General features: G+C 37.8%; 1 protein-coding gene across 1 annotated transcript in view; it reads left to right on the top strand.

The window, feature by feature from the left end:
- Positions 1–1204: 1204 nt before the first annotated feature.
- CCDC150 (coiled-coil domain containing 150) overlaps positions 1205–17010 on the top strand; it is a 67027-nt gene continuing 51221 nt past the window's right edge. Inside the window, exons 1-6 of the mRNA XM_033112403.1 lie at positions 1205–1214; positions 8102–8265; positions 9586–9806; positions 9923–10104; positions 12076–12144; positions 16638–16754. Coding sequence (XP_032968294.1) covers positions 8108–8265; positions 9586–9806; positions 9923–10104; positions 12076–12144; positions 16638–16754 — 747 coding nt within the window. The 5' untranslated portion in view covers positions 1205–1214; positions 8102–8107. The remainder of the gene's footprint in view (positions 1215–8101; positions 8266–9585; positions 9807–9922; positions 10105–12075; positions 12145–16637; positions 16755–17010) is intronic.

Below are 17010 nucleotides of genomic sequence, written 5' to 3'. Positions count from 1 at the left end.
ATGCAAGAGAAAATGTATGTACATTTTCTCTAAGAGAATAATTGGCTCTTTGCATTAACGCTCTAAAATACCCTCCCACTTTTCATATTGAAAAGCTTGATTTGGTCCTTTCATCTGAATAATGTATGCAGTGCTCATTTCTTTTTCGCCGGGTGGGCTTACAGTTTGATGACTATGTCTTAAAGTTGTGGGTTGATAGACATTCTCTCCAATGCAGGTTGAGGCTCAGCTATAGGAAGAATAAGAATAACTAGATCGATTCAGCCAGCCACTTGCTAAGCTAGGACTCATCTCGGATCTGACTACATTTATTTGAGGGCTCAAGTTATTCTCAGCTGCGCCCCCACGGAGAAGTGGAATGCATTTATTGTCCCGGCGATAGTAAAAGATGCTCTGTGCTACCTTAAGACGTATTGTCTTTTCACTGTAGAAGGCTTCTTGTAAGTGTAAATTCTCACTTTTACAGCAAAACAACCAGCAAACGATTGCAGTTTTATTTTCAGTGCGGTTTTTCGTTTCTTAGCTGCAGTCTGATTTAGAAATACCTATTCAGTTGCCGTATACAAGGCAAGAAATGAATTACGCTGAAGAAGCACACAAGAGAGCAGATTCCGTGTGTTTTACTCTCCGTCTGGCCATCATGGGCGAGGATGAAGAGGGGCTTGGTTTTAACGTTAACCAGAAAAATGTCTGAACTCTGTTATCTTACCACTTTTGTATACTCATTAACCAAATCTGTTCTTTTCCATCCAGAAGTTATTTAATACTTCAGTCCTCCTAAAACTAAAAACATTTTCTAATCTTGGACTCTTGCCTGCTTCAGGGTATGTGTTTGCCAAAGTATCCAAACGCCGCACGTTCACAGCGACGAGATGAGTAAACTGCGCAAGTGGACAGCACAGGACCTCCGGGAAGTGAGTGGGAGGAAACTACACATCCCGGCGTGCCCCGCTCGCGAGCACAATGGAGTCCTGTCGTCATCCGGCTCACAGGGCTGCGCGTTCCGCGCGCGCCGCCGGATTCCCGTCTGGATCCCGCCCCGGGCGGAGGGCCCTCCTGGCCCGGGAAAACTGCAGTTCCCGGCATGCCCTGTCACGGGTGCGCCTGCCTACCGGAGTTAACGCGCCGGGGAGCGGGTTGGTTTAAAGCGCTGTTTTAGTTCCATGGAAACCGGCCCTTCTGCTGCGGGACGGAGCCACAGGTTGGACTGTGGGGTGAGACTGCCGGGCCCCAGGCGGGAGAGCGGAGAACCGAGGTGCGGGGCCCGCGGGAGAGAGTCGGAGGCTCGGATAAGGTCACCATCACCTCTCTCTGCCGTTCTCTCCGCTCCTAGCGGAGTTTAGTCTCGACCTCTGACCCTCAGGACCCTGATTTATAGCGCTTTTGCACTGGAAGCCGGTGAAACCGTTCAGGAGCGAAGTGTTTGCACTGGCCTGGTTCTAGCTGAAGGAGGGAAGATAGCCTCTTAGGGAGGGACTCCAGATAAGCCCAGTACCAGCTTTTCTTTATTTATGTTAGGTTGGAGGTTACAGTTTTTTTTTGTTTTTTTTTTGCCACCTATTATTCTCCCAGGCCTGATTATTAGACTGCGGGTGTCAGGAATTTACATTTGTTCATTGCTGTTTCCCCAGTACCTGGCACTTCTGCTAGAACAGAATAGACGTTGGTTAAATTTTTGTTGAATTATCCCTATGTGTTTACCACCCACAATGTTCCACGCACTGTGCGAGGCTCTGAAGACAGGACAGGATTAAGAATCTGACCCTACTTTGAAGAAGCTCACATTAGTCTGGCTTGAACACCCACACACTCCCCATGCCCCTGATTTATTAATCTTGGAACACCCAGAACTACGTTCTTGAACCCTTTCTGTTTGTTATCCAGCCTCATGGATTTACAAGTCATGCATATATCGACAACTTTCGAATTTGTATCTCTAGTCCACACTTCTCCTTTGGACTCCAGATCTACAAGTTCAGTCTTATTGGGCATCTTTCCTGTCTTAAACTTAATATTTCCAAAACAACTCTCAATCTTCCCTCTAAAACTTCTTCCTAATAGGCTTCCATTGTCTTAATTAAAGGCAACACCTTCCTTCTAATTGCTTCCATTCTCTCATATCTAATCCATCAGTAAAACCTCTATCTTTAAACTATGTCTGGATTCTGACCACTTCTTACTCTTCCATTGCTCTCATCCTGGTCCCAGCCAGAGGCATCTCTTGCCTGGATTATTACAGCAGCTTCCCAAGTGTTCTTCCTACTTCTGCTGTTGTCCTTCTGCTATTAAGGGGATGGCCAGAGTGATCCAATTAAAAGTTAAGTTAGATACATACAGCACTCCTCAGCTCTAAACCCTCCAGTGGCTCTTAGAATCAGAGTTAAAATCAAACTTTTACAATAACCTTTAAGACTCTCCTACATGATCTGGTCCCATTATCACCCTCCGACCTCACCTCCCGCTGTTCGCTCCTGAGCTTGTTCTCTCCAGCCAAACTGAGCTTACTGTTTGTGAACCCATCAGACATTCTGACCGAGGGTCTTTGTACTCACTGTTCACTATTTCTGGACCTCTCTCTCCCCCAGATATCCACATGGCTCACTCCTGCACCTCCTTCTCAGGTCTTTGCTTAAATACCATCTTAGTGGGGTTTTCTTTGACAACTCTGTTTAAAACGGAAGCCTGAACCACAGTCTCTATCCCATCTTCTTTCCTACTTTATTTTTGTCCATTACACTTACCACCAATGAACAAACTATGTATTTTATGTAATGTCTATATTCCTTAATTGGAATATAAGCTACATAATGGCAAGGAATTTTGTTTTGTTCACTGCTGTATTCCCCAGTGCCTGTAACAGTATCTGGCTCCTGGTAGGCATTCAGGAAATGTTTGTTGGATGTATGAGTGAATGAAGACAATGTTACTGACCAAATTATTTTCCAATGGTTGTGATAAACACCACTGAGTTCCTGGCCAGTTATTTTGGAACCAACAGCATGTAGCTGTAGCTGTTGCCAGGCACAGAAATGGAGCCTGTGTCCACAGAAGCAAGTATTCCCTTTGTAAAGTCACCTGGCTTTTACTGGTATGCTCCGTAGGACATTGGTCTTATTCATTCCATGCTTTCCTAGCGTTCATTCCAAGCATTCCATGCTTGAGGTAGTGCACTTAGGAGCTCCTTGAAAATACTCTTCCTAAACATAGAGACAGGATTGTTAGTGGGATAATGATATATTTATGAAAGTAGCTGTGAATGCACTTTTTTTTACAATAAAAGTTTATATTTTAGTACTTTTATTGTGACTGTCAAGCATCAGGATGTAGGTTCAAAACCATTCAGTGATACCTGCACTTTTTCAAAAATACCAAAGCACAGCTATGTTCAAGCTATGTTCTCTTTGTTGGAATATTAGTAGTTAAATGTAGATTCTTGTAAGACTGTACTTCTTAGACTACGAGCTATAGAATTATGGCTTCGAGGATCTGCCAAGTGGACAGTGGAATCTGTTTGTGTGGGGGCGGTGAGGGCCGGGGGGGATGGCATTTCTGTTACCCCTGCTGTGGGCCTGCCAAATGAGGGAGGAAAGGCAGGGGTATAAGTAACACAACGAAAATGAAATCTCTCCTATAAACCCCAACTCACCATGCTCACTAGATTCCAAGTCTACTTCCCTCTTCCTTTACCAGACTCCCAGGGACTCAGGGACTGTCCCTGGTGGATATTAAAGCTGTTCTGCTCTTACTGTTCATCCACCATTGCTTCCTCCCTTGCTTCTTAGGGCTCTCCTGACCTTGATACTTTCTTTCCCATGACAGAGGGGGTGGAGGGGAATGAGGGTTTTCAGGTAACCATGAGACCTGTTTTTAATAAATAACCAAAGGATAGATTGGCTTATTGAGTTTTCAAGTTAACTTCTTTGATGACCTGAACATATTCTTCGGTGATTGACTAAGAAGACACATAGTTTAAGAACAAACCATGTATTTCACTGAAAAGCTTTATCCCCTGCCCAGCATCAGTCTGTCCTAGGCACCTTGATCTCATCTCCCCTTCCTTAGGGTGAATTTTCTATAAATCTCCTGACGGTTACAGGCTGAGGGCCAAGTTTGTTCTCAGTTTTTGAGAGTATATTTTGCTCTCTGGAACCCTGAGAAGTGCCAGTGTAGATGAGGTTCGGGTGTGAGTGATGATGCCAAGCAAATTCTTACCCAAACATATACAGACCTTCTCTTTTTTTTTAGGAAAATAAAGCATTTAATTTGAGTTGTTTTCCATTTGGTTGCTGAATGTGCACACCCTGTAAAGTAAATATAGGCAGTTTATACATTATTATAAGAATCTTTGGGATATATCAGCAAAACTATGACATTTCAACATGCATGAAAAAATTTTAGGTGGGAATCTGCATCCCATTCAAAATATGTGGGAAACTTGTATCCCATTTCCTGTATTTTTTTTTTCCAAAAATGGACTTTTGCCATTTTGTATTAGTATTCTGTGTTTGGCTTCTGGCATAAATTAAGGCAGACCTTGATATTGTAACTGGATACCTGGACCTAACATGTTGCCACAGAAATCGTTCTCTACCAGCTCTGGCACTGCTTGTCATTTCCTTTATCTCCTCCTACTACTTGTTTCTCCACAGACTATTGCCTGGGACTATTGTGCATCCGTTAAGAATGCTTCTGTTGCAAGCAACAGAAAAAAATGACTAAAACAAAAAAACAAAAGTTTATTTTTCTTAAATAAGCAGTTACTAGTTTTGCAAAATTAAAAATGTCAGGTTAATCTGAGATTCTCTGGCCTTTTCTTTGTGTTTCTCAGAAGCTGGCAATCACTGGCTCTTTTTATGAGTGAGGCACTGCATGGCTGACTGAAAAAGAGCTCTCAGAGCTTTGAGCATCATACAGGGAAAGGAAAGGACAGGTGCCATCATTTCTGTCCTTTTTATCAGAAAAACAAAAGTCTGCTCAGAAGCTCCTTGCAAACTTCTGCCTAAAGTTTCATTGGCCAGAATGTGTCACATGGGTCTGCCAGCTGCAAGGGAGGCTGTGGACAGCCTCTTTTCAGCTTCTTTTAGAGAGAAGACAAAGGAGCCAACTATATCTGTCACAAACCCCGTTAAACATCCTTTCCATACTATTTCTCTCACTCAAGGCCTGGTTTATTTCTAGGTCAGCAGTACCAGACAGCAGGTGACAGAAGATGGAATGGAAGGGAAACACATGTGGTGTTTCTCCATTGTTACCCCTCTATTTTCTCCCCACCCCACACTAATGGTGGCTCCCCCACCATAGTTCTGGTGTCATGGTAGCAGAAGTAGCCCTAAGGTCTATCTTAAAGGCTTTTCCTTCTGTTACCTGAGGAACACTGGTCTGGCCCATGTGGGAACATGAGCAGGAGTCTCCAAATCTGGCTTTTTTCAGAAATGTAGTTGACTCCTACTTCAAATCTTTGTGTATCCAAAGACTCGTCTACATCTGCCTTTGTCTTTCCTTTCAGGAACAATTGGAAACATGGAAGGGAATTAATAAAAGAGACCGTCTTTACCCCATGTCCTTAAGCTAATTCTTAATAGAAAATCTGTTAAAGAATTTAAAAAGATTATGTGTGTCAGAAATGTATTCTGTTTTATAGAGGAGCACAAAAGAGAGAGATCCTGGTCAGAAGCACTAAAACAGTTAAGAGAAAATTTGTACCCTTTGACCTATGTTACCCCATTTCTCCTTCCACTCTATTCTCTGTTTCTATGACCTGGATTTGTTTGTTTAGATTCCACATGTATGTGATACCATACAGTACTTTTCTTTGCCTGGCTTATTTCACTTAGCATAATGCCCTCCAGTTTCATCCATGTTGTCGCAAATGACAGGATTTCCTTTTTTGTAGCTGAATAATATTCCTCTCTGTGTGTGTGTGTGTGTGTGTGTGAGTGTGTGTGTGTGTGTGTGTGTATACACATGTATGTACCACATCTTTATCCATTCATCCTTAGAAGGACATTTCGGTTGTTCCCATATCTTAGCTATTGTGAATGATGCCGCCGTGAACATGGGTGTGCAAATATCTACCTCTTCAAGATACTGATTTCAGTTCCTTTGGATATATACCCAGACGTGGAATTGCTGGATCATATGGTAATTCAATTTTAAATGTTTGGAGGAACCGCCATACTGTTTTTCCATGGTGGCTGCACCAATTTAAATTTCCACTAACAGTGTATCCTTATACACTGCTTGCTCCCTTTCTTCACGTCTTCACCAACATTTATTTCTTGCCTTTTTGATAATAGCTATTGTAATAGGGTGAGGTGATGATCATTGTGTCTTTTTTTTTTTATCATTGTGGTTTTGATTTGCATTCCCTGATCATTAGTGGTGTTGAACACCTTTTCATGTACATATTGGTGATTTGTATGTCTTTGGAAAAATGTCTATTCAGGTCCTTTGCCCATTTTTAAATCGGTTTGTTTGTTTTTTTGTTGTTGAGTTGTATGAGTGCTTTATATATTTTTGGATATCAACCCCTTATCAGATATATCATTTGTGAATATTTTCTCCCATTCTGTAGGTTGCCTTTTCAAATAAGTTCTGAAGGTCTAACGTACAGCATGGTGATTATAGTTAACAATATGGTATTGTATACTTGAAAGTTGCTGAGAGTAGATCTTAAGTGTTCTTACCACACACAAAAGAGTTAACTATGTTAACTTTATGAGGTAATGGATGTGTTAATTACTTTGATCTTGGTGACCATTCTACAGTGTACACATGTGTATATCAAATCATCATATTGGACACTTTATACAATTATATTTGTCAAGTATTCCTCAATAAAGGTTTTAAAAAAGTAAAGAGAGAAATAGGAAGGTCATTCTCTGAGTCCTGTGAGGGAAGATAGAAGGTGATCGGAGAGCTGATTCAGAATGAAGAAATGTCCCCAGGGTTGTAGCAGTATTATATTAGCAAGAAGCTCAGCCTTTTCGCAGCCCCTCACCATGCTTCTGGCCCCCTTAAATCCTGCACCAGTTTTAAGACTTAATTCCTGCTTAATTCCTGCTGTGGGTCCCGAGGACCACCTTCAGTGACTTGGTTCTGAGATAGTGCCTACTTCTACCGCCTGGGAGGTAAGGGGATGGGAGATATCTGATTACACAGCTAGTAGGGAAGGTAGGCGTGTTCCTCATTTCCCAAGTGGGACCTTTGTGCACACTTTCCCGTAGGAACGCTATTGCTAGTGGTGGTTAATGTTTCCAGTCTGGTTAGAATAGAACTGTCTGTACAGGATGGAGTTGCAGGAAAATATCCTTAAAGTTTCCACCAATGACCTTGTCATTGAACTTTGGGCACAAGATTCATTTAAATGTTGGGACTTCTTATAAGCTAGTTCTGCTTCTGTCACGAATACCTGAAAGAGTAGTCTCACTACTCCCATTTACTCGTATGTGGTTTTTGGGGAGGAGTCTGGAAATTTGATGTCAATAGCTACAAAAGAGTCTTTGCTATGAAGTTTGCAAATTATTTTTTTTAAATCACTACTTCAGTGTAGTTGGTAAATCTATTTTATGACAACTGCTCAGAGGTCCAAGTACAGAATTTTTTTTCCAGAAACATTGGATTGAGAATATGTTACAATGAAAATGGCTGATAATGACAAATGTAGTAATTCCCTCAGCTGAATAGTAAGTCCTAATGTGTGTCTGATAGTAACAGATTGGGTAGACTGGATTTTGATGCAATAGCAAACTACTGAACAATCTCAGTGGCTTATAACAACATAAGTTTATTGCACACTCGCACTGAATGTCATGGACGGGTCATGGCTCTGTCTGGTTCATGTCTTCTCTACTTTGGGATCTTGGCAAATGGATCAGGCCCTATCTGGGATGTTGCTCATCTCGTGGAGAGAGGAGAAAGAGATGGTGAATGACAAATTGGCTCTTAAAAGCTTCCACCCACATTTAATTGGCCAGAGCAGGACACATGGCATTCCTGAGCTCAATAGGTTAGGGATGTATAATTCTCCCGCAGGAAGGGGCAGTGACTATTTTGAGCAATAATAGAATGTACTACACTAATATTGTGACTTTAATCTCAGGTGCAAATGGAAACTGCAATGTCCAGACCAGTTGTCTCTCCAACCCATGTCAGTGCTACAGCTTCTGAAACATTCACAGTACTTCAGCAAAGGATGAGAATAGTTGAGGAACAGACCAGTTCTCTGAGGGATGACCTAATAATGTTGGACTTTGGTGAAAAAAGGTAATAAGTGAAAAATGAACCAGATCTCTGTAGGTTGAAGAACTTTGCTTCAGTGGTTATTAATAGGGAGTCATTGTGTGGATCGTTTGGCAGATGAAATAGGTATTTACAAAAGAATTGAGAAATAACGTTTTCCATTTGAACATTAATTAGAAAATACCTGCAATATAAAGAGTTGTCATCCTGTGATAGAGCTACAACCTAGACTATTACCCTAAATAGATATCTGAATTGTGTTAATTAGGTGCACAAACTTTGATGTTCTATTTACCTTCAGCACTTGATTAAAAACAAACATAATTTTTTATGTGATTAGAAATAGTTTTGGTTACTTTTTAAATCAAAAATAGACTTTGATATTAAGGTGAACATCTAAACTTGACTCATGCCATTAATGTGGTCTTCATTTTCTTGTCCCAGATTCATTATAAATTAAAAAGGAGGTATTAAGTCTTAAAAAAAAATAATCATAATTTAGAATGAGGTACTCAAAAAAAGAATTGTTTTTTTTCCCCCTTCTGCTGCTAAAGACATTATTGCATATTAAAGGTTGGATTATCAATGGCCTGAGAAATCTGGGTGCGTAAATAGCCAATATCAAATTTATTGGTGTGATTTTCTTTTACATATAGGCAAATTACATATAGGCATTCCTCATTTTATTGCACTTCATAGATATTGCATTTTTTACAAATTGAGGGTAAGACCCTCCACCAGCAAAAAAATTACAACTCACTTTACTGCAATACTCGCATTACTTTAGTAGTCTGGAACTAAACTTGCTGTATCTCTGAGGTATGCCTCTATTTCCTGAGTGTCTCTCACAAAGACCTAAAATTAGCATGGTTGATATTATAGCATCCATAGAATACAGAACTCTTCAGCAGTTAAAGATTAAATACAAATGTTGAGTATGTTGGAACAAAATAGGAATGTTTATTATGGCCTGGTTTAAAAATTTTTTTAAAGCATACGACTATATTGCCTCCATGCTAACTTTAATTCTTAGTTCACCATTATAGAATTAGCATTTAACACGTTTCATGCATGGCTTGTTTTTACATACAAAAAATGTTTATGAAAAATTCAGATTAAAATGAACAGCCATTAAAAACTCAGTGATCTTTACTTATCCCACGTTGGTCTCATCCTCTTTACCTAAGTGCTCTCTACATTTAAGTTTGGAGGGGCTACCAGTTGCTTGTTAACTTAGGGACCTAATTTTTATTCTTAGTGGAAATGTTACACTGACTCAGTGGTTGGGATTACCATAGTACCCACTGCATGACATAATATTGTCATACTGGGATCTTTCTCCAGAGGCCAGTTTGAAACTCCAAAATGTTTAGAAGGACCTGTGAACCAGAACCTCATTAGTCCTATCCAGAGTGAAGTAACTTGCTCAGGAAAAACAGACATTTTATGGAAGAACTGTGAGTTTCTGGTAAATCGAATGTGCCATCTGGAAAATCTCATCCAGTCCTTGAAGATGAACATCTTTCGTCTGCAAACTGAAAAGGATTTGAATCCACAGAAAACAGGTACAGAGAGAAACGAATCTTCTGGAAATTTGGTCCTGTGTGAAAGCTCGATGAGTTTATGATTCTTTTCCTTTCCTAACCTTTTAACTATTCAATGACTGTCCTGTGCTGTCTAGTAGCTTTTCTGAAGGATCGACTGAGTACAATACAGGAGGAGCACTCCAAGGACCTGAAGCTGTTGCATCTCGAAGTGATGAATTTGCGCCAGCAACTAAGAGATGTAAAAGAGGAAGAAGACAAGGCACAAGACGAAGTGCAAAGGTTGACTGCCACTGTGGAGTGCGCCTCAGAGACAAAGGTTTGAGTCCAAAGTTCTGAAATACAAACTCACTGTTACGTGTTAGCTGGAAGAGGCAACAGACCCATGAAACCGATTTTTAAAAATACCGTGTTTCCCCAAAAATAAGACCTAACCGGAAAATAAGCCCTAGCATGATTTTTCAGGACGACATCCCCTGAGCATAAGCCCTAATACGTCTTTTGGAGCAAACATTAATATAAGACCCGGTCTTATTTTGGGGGAAACACGGTAGATGATGTTGATGTGAGGATTCTTGACATTTGAAATGCATGTACACTGGTAACAGAAATCATTGTGTGATGTCAGTGATTATTTATAGAGCCCTTACCCTGTACATGCAACTCTCAGGGCCCAGAGATATGAAGTAGTTTGTGCTCTTCGAGAGATTATATGCTAGCTGGGAGAACAAGGCATAGCATGAAAAACTTAATAGAGAAAAAAAAAAGACCATAAAAAATATTAAAGAATAGCACAGGGCATTAAGTCAATATGGAAGAAGAAGTATTTTGTGTTCGGTTGGGTTTAAGAGAGTGTGTGCCCTATCTAGAATAGATGAGGGTAGGCTTCAAGTAAGATAGGACATGAGCTGGACCTTTAGAAGACAAAGTAAGAGGTGATGACGTTTCAAGGAGCACACACAGAGGAAGCAAAGAATAAAGACTAGGAAAAGAAATTAACAATTTTGTTTTCCTGCCATGGGCCAGACAGTATAATAGATGTTCAACATGTTATTTTGTTTAATCTTTGCAAAACCTGATGACATAGGATATTATTGTCCCCGTTTTAATGATAAGAATACCGGGACCAAGAGAGAAGTCACTTCTCCAGGATCACACTCCTCTGTCTTCTTCCTGTAATCCAGGGTTGAACCTAGATCTTTCCACTGGATGCATTTGGGGGAAATGCATAAACCAGCCTGACAGGAGTGAGGATTTGTTTGCGAGAAATACATTAGAAATTAGCTAGGGATCACATTATAGAGGATCTCAAAATCAAGAATAATCAGTACTTGGGCTTGATTCTATGTGGGTTGATTATGGTTTTTGATAAGTCAGTGACGTAATGAAAACACAAAAACTAATCTGGCAGTAGTGCAGAGTATTGATTATAGGAGAGGAGGTTGGAGGCAGGAAAAAGAATTAGGAATCCATTGCATTATTTGAGGCATGCACCTTATTGGGTCTGACTTAGGGTTGTAGAATTTTAAAAAGAAAGAGGGGTATTCTGTGAAGAAAGAGATACTAGAATATGGTACTGGAATGGAGCTGAAGGTAAGAAAGAAGGCAAAGATGATTCTGAGGTTTTACATCTGTGGTGCCACTAATAATAATATAAAAGAGAATAAATAGTGAAAGCTGTTTTTCATCCTGAACTCCTAACTGTGGATAACCTTTGATGCTAGAAAAAATATAGTAATTAAAAAAAATAGGAATATACCCTGTCAAAAAATTTCTATCAATTACTAATGTCTCTTCTGATTATTGAGTTTTACATAGGAAGTGAATGTGACTAATCCCTTTTCATGATCTAAAAGGAAAAATGATAGAACTCATGATTCAAAGTGTTACCGTGTTTCCCCCCAAAATACCGTAAGACCTAGCCAGACAATCAGCTCTAATGCATCTTTTGGAGCAAAAATTAATATAAGACCTGGTCTTATTTTACTATAATATAAGACTAGGTCTTATAATTAATATAATATAATATAAATGTAATACCGGGTCTTATATTAATTTTTGCTCCAAAAGATGCATTAGAGCTGATTGTCCGGCAAGGTCTTATTTTCGAGGAAATATGGTAAAATAACTCCTTTTAAAATACCTCATTGTAATAGTGTCTTCAGAGTCACAATAAGAAGTATTTATAACTATATTCAGAATAGCATTTATAGGTTGCCAGCTAAAAAGTCTCGACAGTTTCTCCCTATCATTTCAGATTATTTAGAACCTTTTCTCCTTCTACTTTTAGAAGAATTCAGCTATTGTTGAAGAGGTACTGAAGACCACAAAACGCAAAATGAACCTTAAAATTCAGGAGGTAAGATAAAAAGATGCTGGATGGTGGAGGGGTTGTTGAAATTACGGAGAAGTCAAGAAAGAATGAACAGGAAGCTTTGAAGCAGAAAATATGTGACTGTGTAGTAGGAAGATTTTAAAAATATGCCACATAAAATTCAAATGGAAGCCCCTGCCCTTATTGGCATGAGACTTCCTTTTGCCTCAATACGGCCATAAAATCAAAAATTTTTTTAAAAAATGCTATATGAGCCAGGAAGGAAATAGTTACCACAAAATTCATATGGTTGCCCATATTCTAGAGTTAGGTGAACACCTTCATACAAAGACCTTTTAAACTAAAGTTGTGTTGAAAGTAAAAAGGTTTTAATAAGCTTGCTCATCTAATTTTACCTTGAAAAACCTTCATTTCAGCCTAAGTTTTAGTAGATAACAGATTGGGAATTGTGAAGTAGGTGGCTGCTAAAAGTTGTTGGACTGAAAATTTGCAGCTGAAAATATATATCCTGACAGTGGCCCCAAACCCTCAATATTCCCTGACAGAATAATAACAAAATTATTTTTCAAATTATGAATTTTAGTGTTTAAGGTGATAAGTATAGCTCTCTGGAAAATTCTCTTATGTACTTTGCCAATAATTACCAATAAAAGCATGATTGTTCATAGTTAGAATGTATTGAGTTTAGCACATTTAAATTTTTTTAGCTATCGTAATAGACTTTTTTTAGAGAAGTTTTAAATTTATAGAAAAACTACGCAGAAAACAGAATTGCCATGAACCCACTCTCCCCATGCCCACAGTTTTCCCTGTTGTTAACATACTGCATTAGTGTGGTACCTTTGTTACATCCTATGAACCAGTATTGATTGATATATCATAATTAACTAAAGTCCACAGTTTATAATAAGATTCATTTTTTTGTTCATTAACAGTATCATACAGAATAGTTTCACTGCCCTAAAAATGTTCTGTGCTCCATAGATACATCCCACCCTGCAGGCAACCACTGTTCTTTTCACTATCTCTACAATTTTGTTATGGTTGGAACCATTCATACGTAGGTTTTTGTGTGGACATGTTGTCAACTCATTTGGATAAATACCTAGGAGCACGATTGCTAGATCATATGGGAAGCTTATGTTTAGCTTTGTAAGAAACTGACAACCTGTCTTATAAAATGGCTGTATTATTTTGCATTCACATCAGCAATGCATGAGAGTTCCTGTTGTTCCACAGCCTCATCAGCATTTGTTGTCAGTGTTTTGAAATGTTGCCATTCTAGCTGGTATGTAGTGGTATCTTGTCTTAAGTTTAAATTCCCTAATAACATATGATATTGAACATCTTTTTATATGCTAGTTTGCCACCTGTGCCACCTGAACATCTTATTTGGTGAAGTGTCTTAGGTCTTTTGCTCATTTTGTAACTGGGTTTCTTTTCTTATGCTGAGTTTTAAGAGTTCTTTGCATATTTTGGATACTAGTTCTTTATCAAATATGTGTTTTGCAGATATTTTTTTCCTGTCTGTAGCTTATCTTTGCATTCTTGTAACAGTGACTTTTGCAGAGCAGAACCTTTTAATTTTAATGAAGTCTAGCGTACCAATTTTTTTTTTCAGGGATTGTACTATTGGTGTTATATCTGAGAAGTTATCACCAAACCCAAGGTCACCAAGATTTTTCTCCGATGTTATCTTTTCGAAGTTTTGTAGTTTTGCATTTTACATTTATGATACATTTTGAATTAATTTTTGTGAAAGATATAAGGTCTATATCTAGATTCTTTGTGTATGTTGATATCCAGCTGTTCTATACCATTTGTTTAAAAGGCTATCATTAATTGCCATTTTTTTATTGGGAAAGTTTTCTTTCTAAATGCTGTGATAAAATCTTGAATTTTCATTGAACTCTGTCAAAGACCCACAGGACATATAAATGGCAAATAGACATACGAAAAAATGCTCAACATCACTAATCATCAGAGAAATGCAAATAAAAACCACAGTGAGATATCACCTCATCCCAGTTAGAATGGCTATCATCAACAAGACAAATAGTAACAAGTATTGGAGAGGCTGTGGAGAAAAAGGAACCCTCATACACTGTTGGTGAGACTGCAGATTGATGCAGCCACTATGGAAGGCAGTGTGGAGGTTCCTCCAAAAATTAAGAATAGAATTCCCATATGATCCAGCAATTCTTCTCCTGGGTATCTACTAAAAAAATCTGAAAACATTTATCCATAAAGACATATGTGCTGCAATGTTCATTGCAGTTTTATTTATGGTGGCCAACACATGGAAACAACAAAGTGTCCTTTGATTGATTAATGGATAAAGAAGTTGTGGTATATATACACAATGGAATACTATTCAGCTGTAAGAAAAGATGAAATAGTACCATTTGCGACAATATGGATGGATATTGCGATTATAATGCTAAGTGAAATAAGTCAGACAGAAAAAATAGAGAACCATATGATTTCACTGATATGTGGTATATAAAACTGAAAACAACAAAAGAACAAGACAAACAAATGAAGAAACAAAAACTCATAGTCATAGAAAATAGTTTAGTGGTTACCAGAGGGTAAGGCGGGGAGGGGGCTGTAGAAGAGGGTAAATGGGGTCAAATATATGGTGATGGAAAGAGAAATGACTCTGGGTGGTGAACACACAATTGGATTTATAGATGATGTAATACAGAATTGTACAAATCTATGAAATCTATGTAACTGAAATCTATGTAACTTTACTAAAAATTGTCACCCCAATAAATTTTAATTTAAAAAAACAACAAAACTACAGAAAACATTAATAGTCTTCTGTTTTAAAGAACTTGAAATTGCCCCCAAAAAACAAACAATAACAACAACAAAAAATAGTGGGTGAAGAATAAGAAATACAGTTCAAAAGATACACGAAGAGCTAATAACCATATTAGAAAATGTTTAATCTCACTAGTAACCAAAGAAATGAGAAACTGTTAAGATGTTTTTCATTTACTACCTTAGCAAAGATTTAAGAAAATGATAATACATAGTTCTGATGGAATTTATTCAGATACTATTGATAGGCTAAATTTGGAAGTAAAATTACAAGATGTATCAAAAGTTTAAAAAATGTTTATACCTTTAACCTATGGATTCCTCTTGTGGGAATTTATCCCAAGGATATAAGCAGAACTGCAATGAAAGATTTATTCACAAGCATGTTTAGCAGAACAGTATAAAGAATAGTGAAAAACTAGAAAAACCTAAATATCAATATTAGGGTATGATTAAGAATATCATAGAATATTTCCAAAATGGGCTCTTATAACAGTTCCATTCCAACACAGATTTTTATCTCTTTCAACTTTTAAAAACATTTAAAGCACAAAATATGTCATCCATGGAGAAAACATATAACTTATAAAGTGTACTCTTATGTCATCTCCACTGGGACTTAAAAATAGAATTTCTTTTAATTTAACATCACTACATAAAAGGAATAACGTTCTGCAATTCCCATTTTAAGTTGAAAAGGATCTCCTTACCTCATGATAAAATACTCTTCCTTTTATCTCTTTCTGACTCATTTTATACTTATTGAGATAGATAAGGTAGTGTACCCCAATTCCTGAGTGTCAGTTTTGTCTGCTATTTAACAGTTACTTCAGGTAGTTACAAAAGAGTCACCAGAATATAAAGTACATCATAGGAAATATAGTCAATAATATTGTAGTAACTATGGATGGTGACAGGTGGGTACTAGATTTATCAGGGTGATCATGTCATAAGTTATGTAAATGTGTAATCACTATGTTATACACCTGAAACTAATATTATATGTCAAGTGTAATTGAAAAGTAAAAAAATTATTTAAAAAAAAATGCCCAGACATAGAAGAGTAAAGAAAAAAAACAGTTTACTTCATTATTTCTTTAGACCTTTAAATTCCAAAACAAAATTGAAACAGCTTTCAAAGGTATGTTTATAAAACTATAGGATAAAAAATATATAGACAAGGAAATCAAAATATAAGAAAATAAGATTTTAAAAAATAAAGACAGAAAATACGTATAGTAGGTATGTTAGTTTTTTTTTCAGACTTATTCACAACAATTCGTTGTAAGACAAATGTTTTACATTGCAACACTGTACACAGGTATGTAAATACAGACATTTCACAAAGCAATACTTACTCTTCCTTATTTGCTATGTGCTTCAGATATTTTCTTTCTATTCCTTTTTGTTTTTCCTTTTTGGAGTGCTGCTTGCAACTTACTAAATGGGTCTGACCCACAATTTGGAAAACAGACTTACACAATAGGACAAAGGCAACAAATTGACTGTATTTCTTAGAAGGTTATCCATTAGGGAAAAACAAAAGCATGCTTCCGAGTAGTCATAAACGGATGAAGAATGTTTGGGGTGAGATGTCATGTCTGGTAAACTTTCCACAGTGACTTGGACCTTTGTTAAACTGCTGTGATGTTCCCTTGGTCATGCCTAACTGCAATGTTGCTCTGCAGCTAAGGAGACAGCTGTCTCAAGAGAAGTACCTGAGGGAATCCCTTGAGAAATCGGGATCGGCCATGCTACTCAGAATACAGGAAATGGGGTCAACAGTGGAAGTGGAACGGAAACAGGTAGAGAGATTTTTTCTCTCCTTATTTATATCAAGGAAGTAAAACCGAAAGAGAAAAGATGATAATTTTATCCATAAACCTATAGTTTTGATAATTTCCTCTAGATTTATTAAATTATTTACTTTTCTTTAGTAAATATTTTAGTGCAAAATAAGAAAGGATCTGATGTCATTTAGTCTAGCACTCTTAATTTATGAATGAGGGAGCTAAGGACCAGAGAGGTTAATTTGCCTCAGGCTTTGTAGAGGTAACCACT

The sequence above is a fragment of the Rhinolophus ferrumequinum genome, chromosome 8 (assembly GCF_004115265.2).
Source record: "Rhinolophus ferrumequinum isolate MPI-CBG mRhiFer1 chromosome 8, mRhiFer1_v1.p, whole genome shotgun sequence".
NCBI lineage: Eukaryota > Metazoa > Chordata > Mammalia > Chiroptera > Rhinolophidae > Rhinolophus > Rhinolophus ferrumequinum.
Note: the sequence above shows the minus strand (reverse complement) of the source record. Positions and strands in the feature narration are given on the sequence as shown.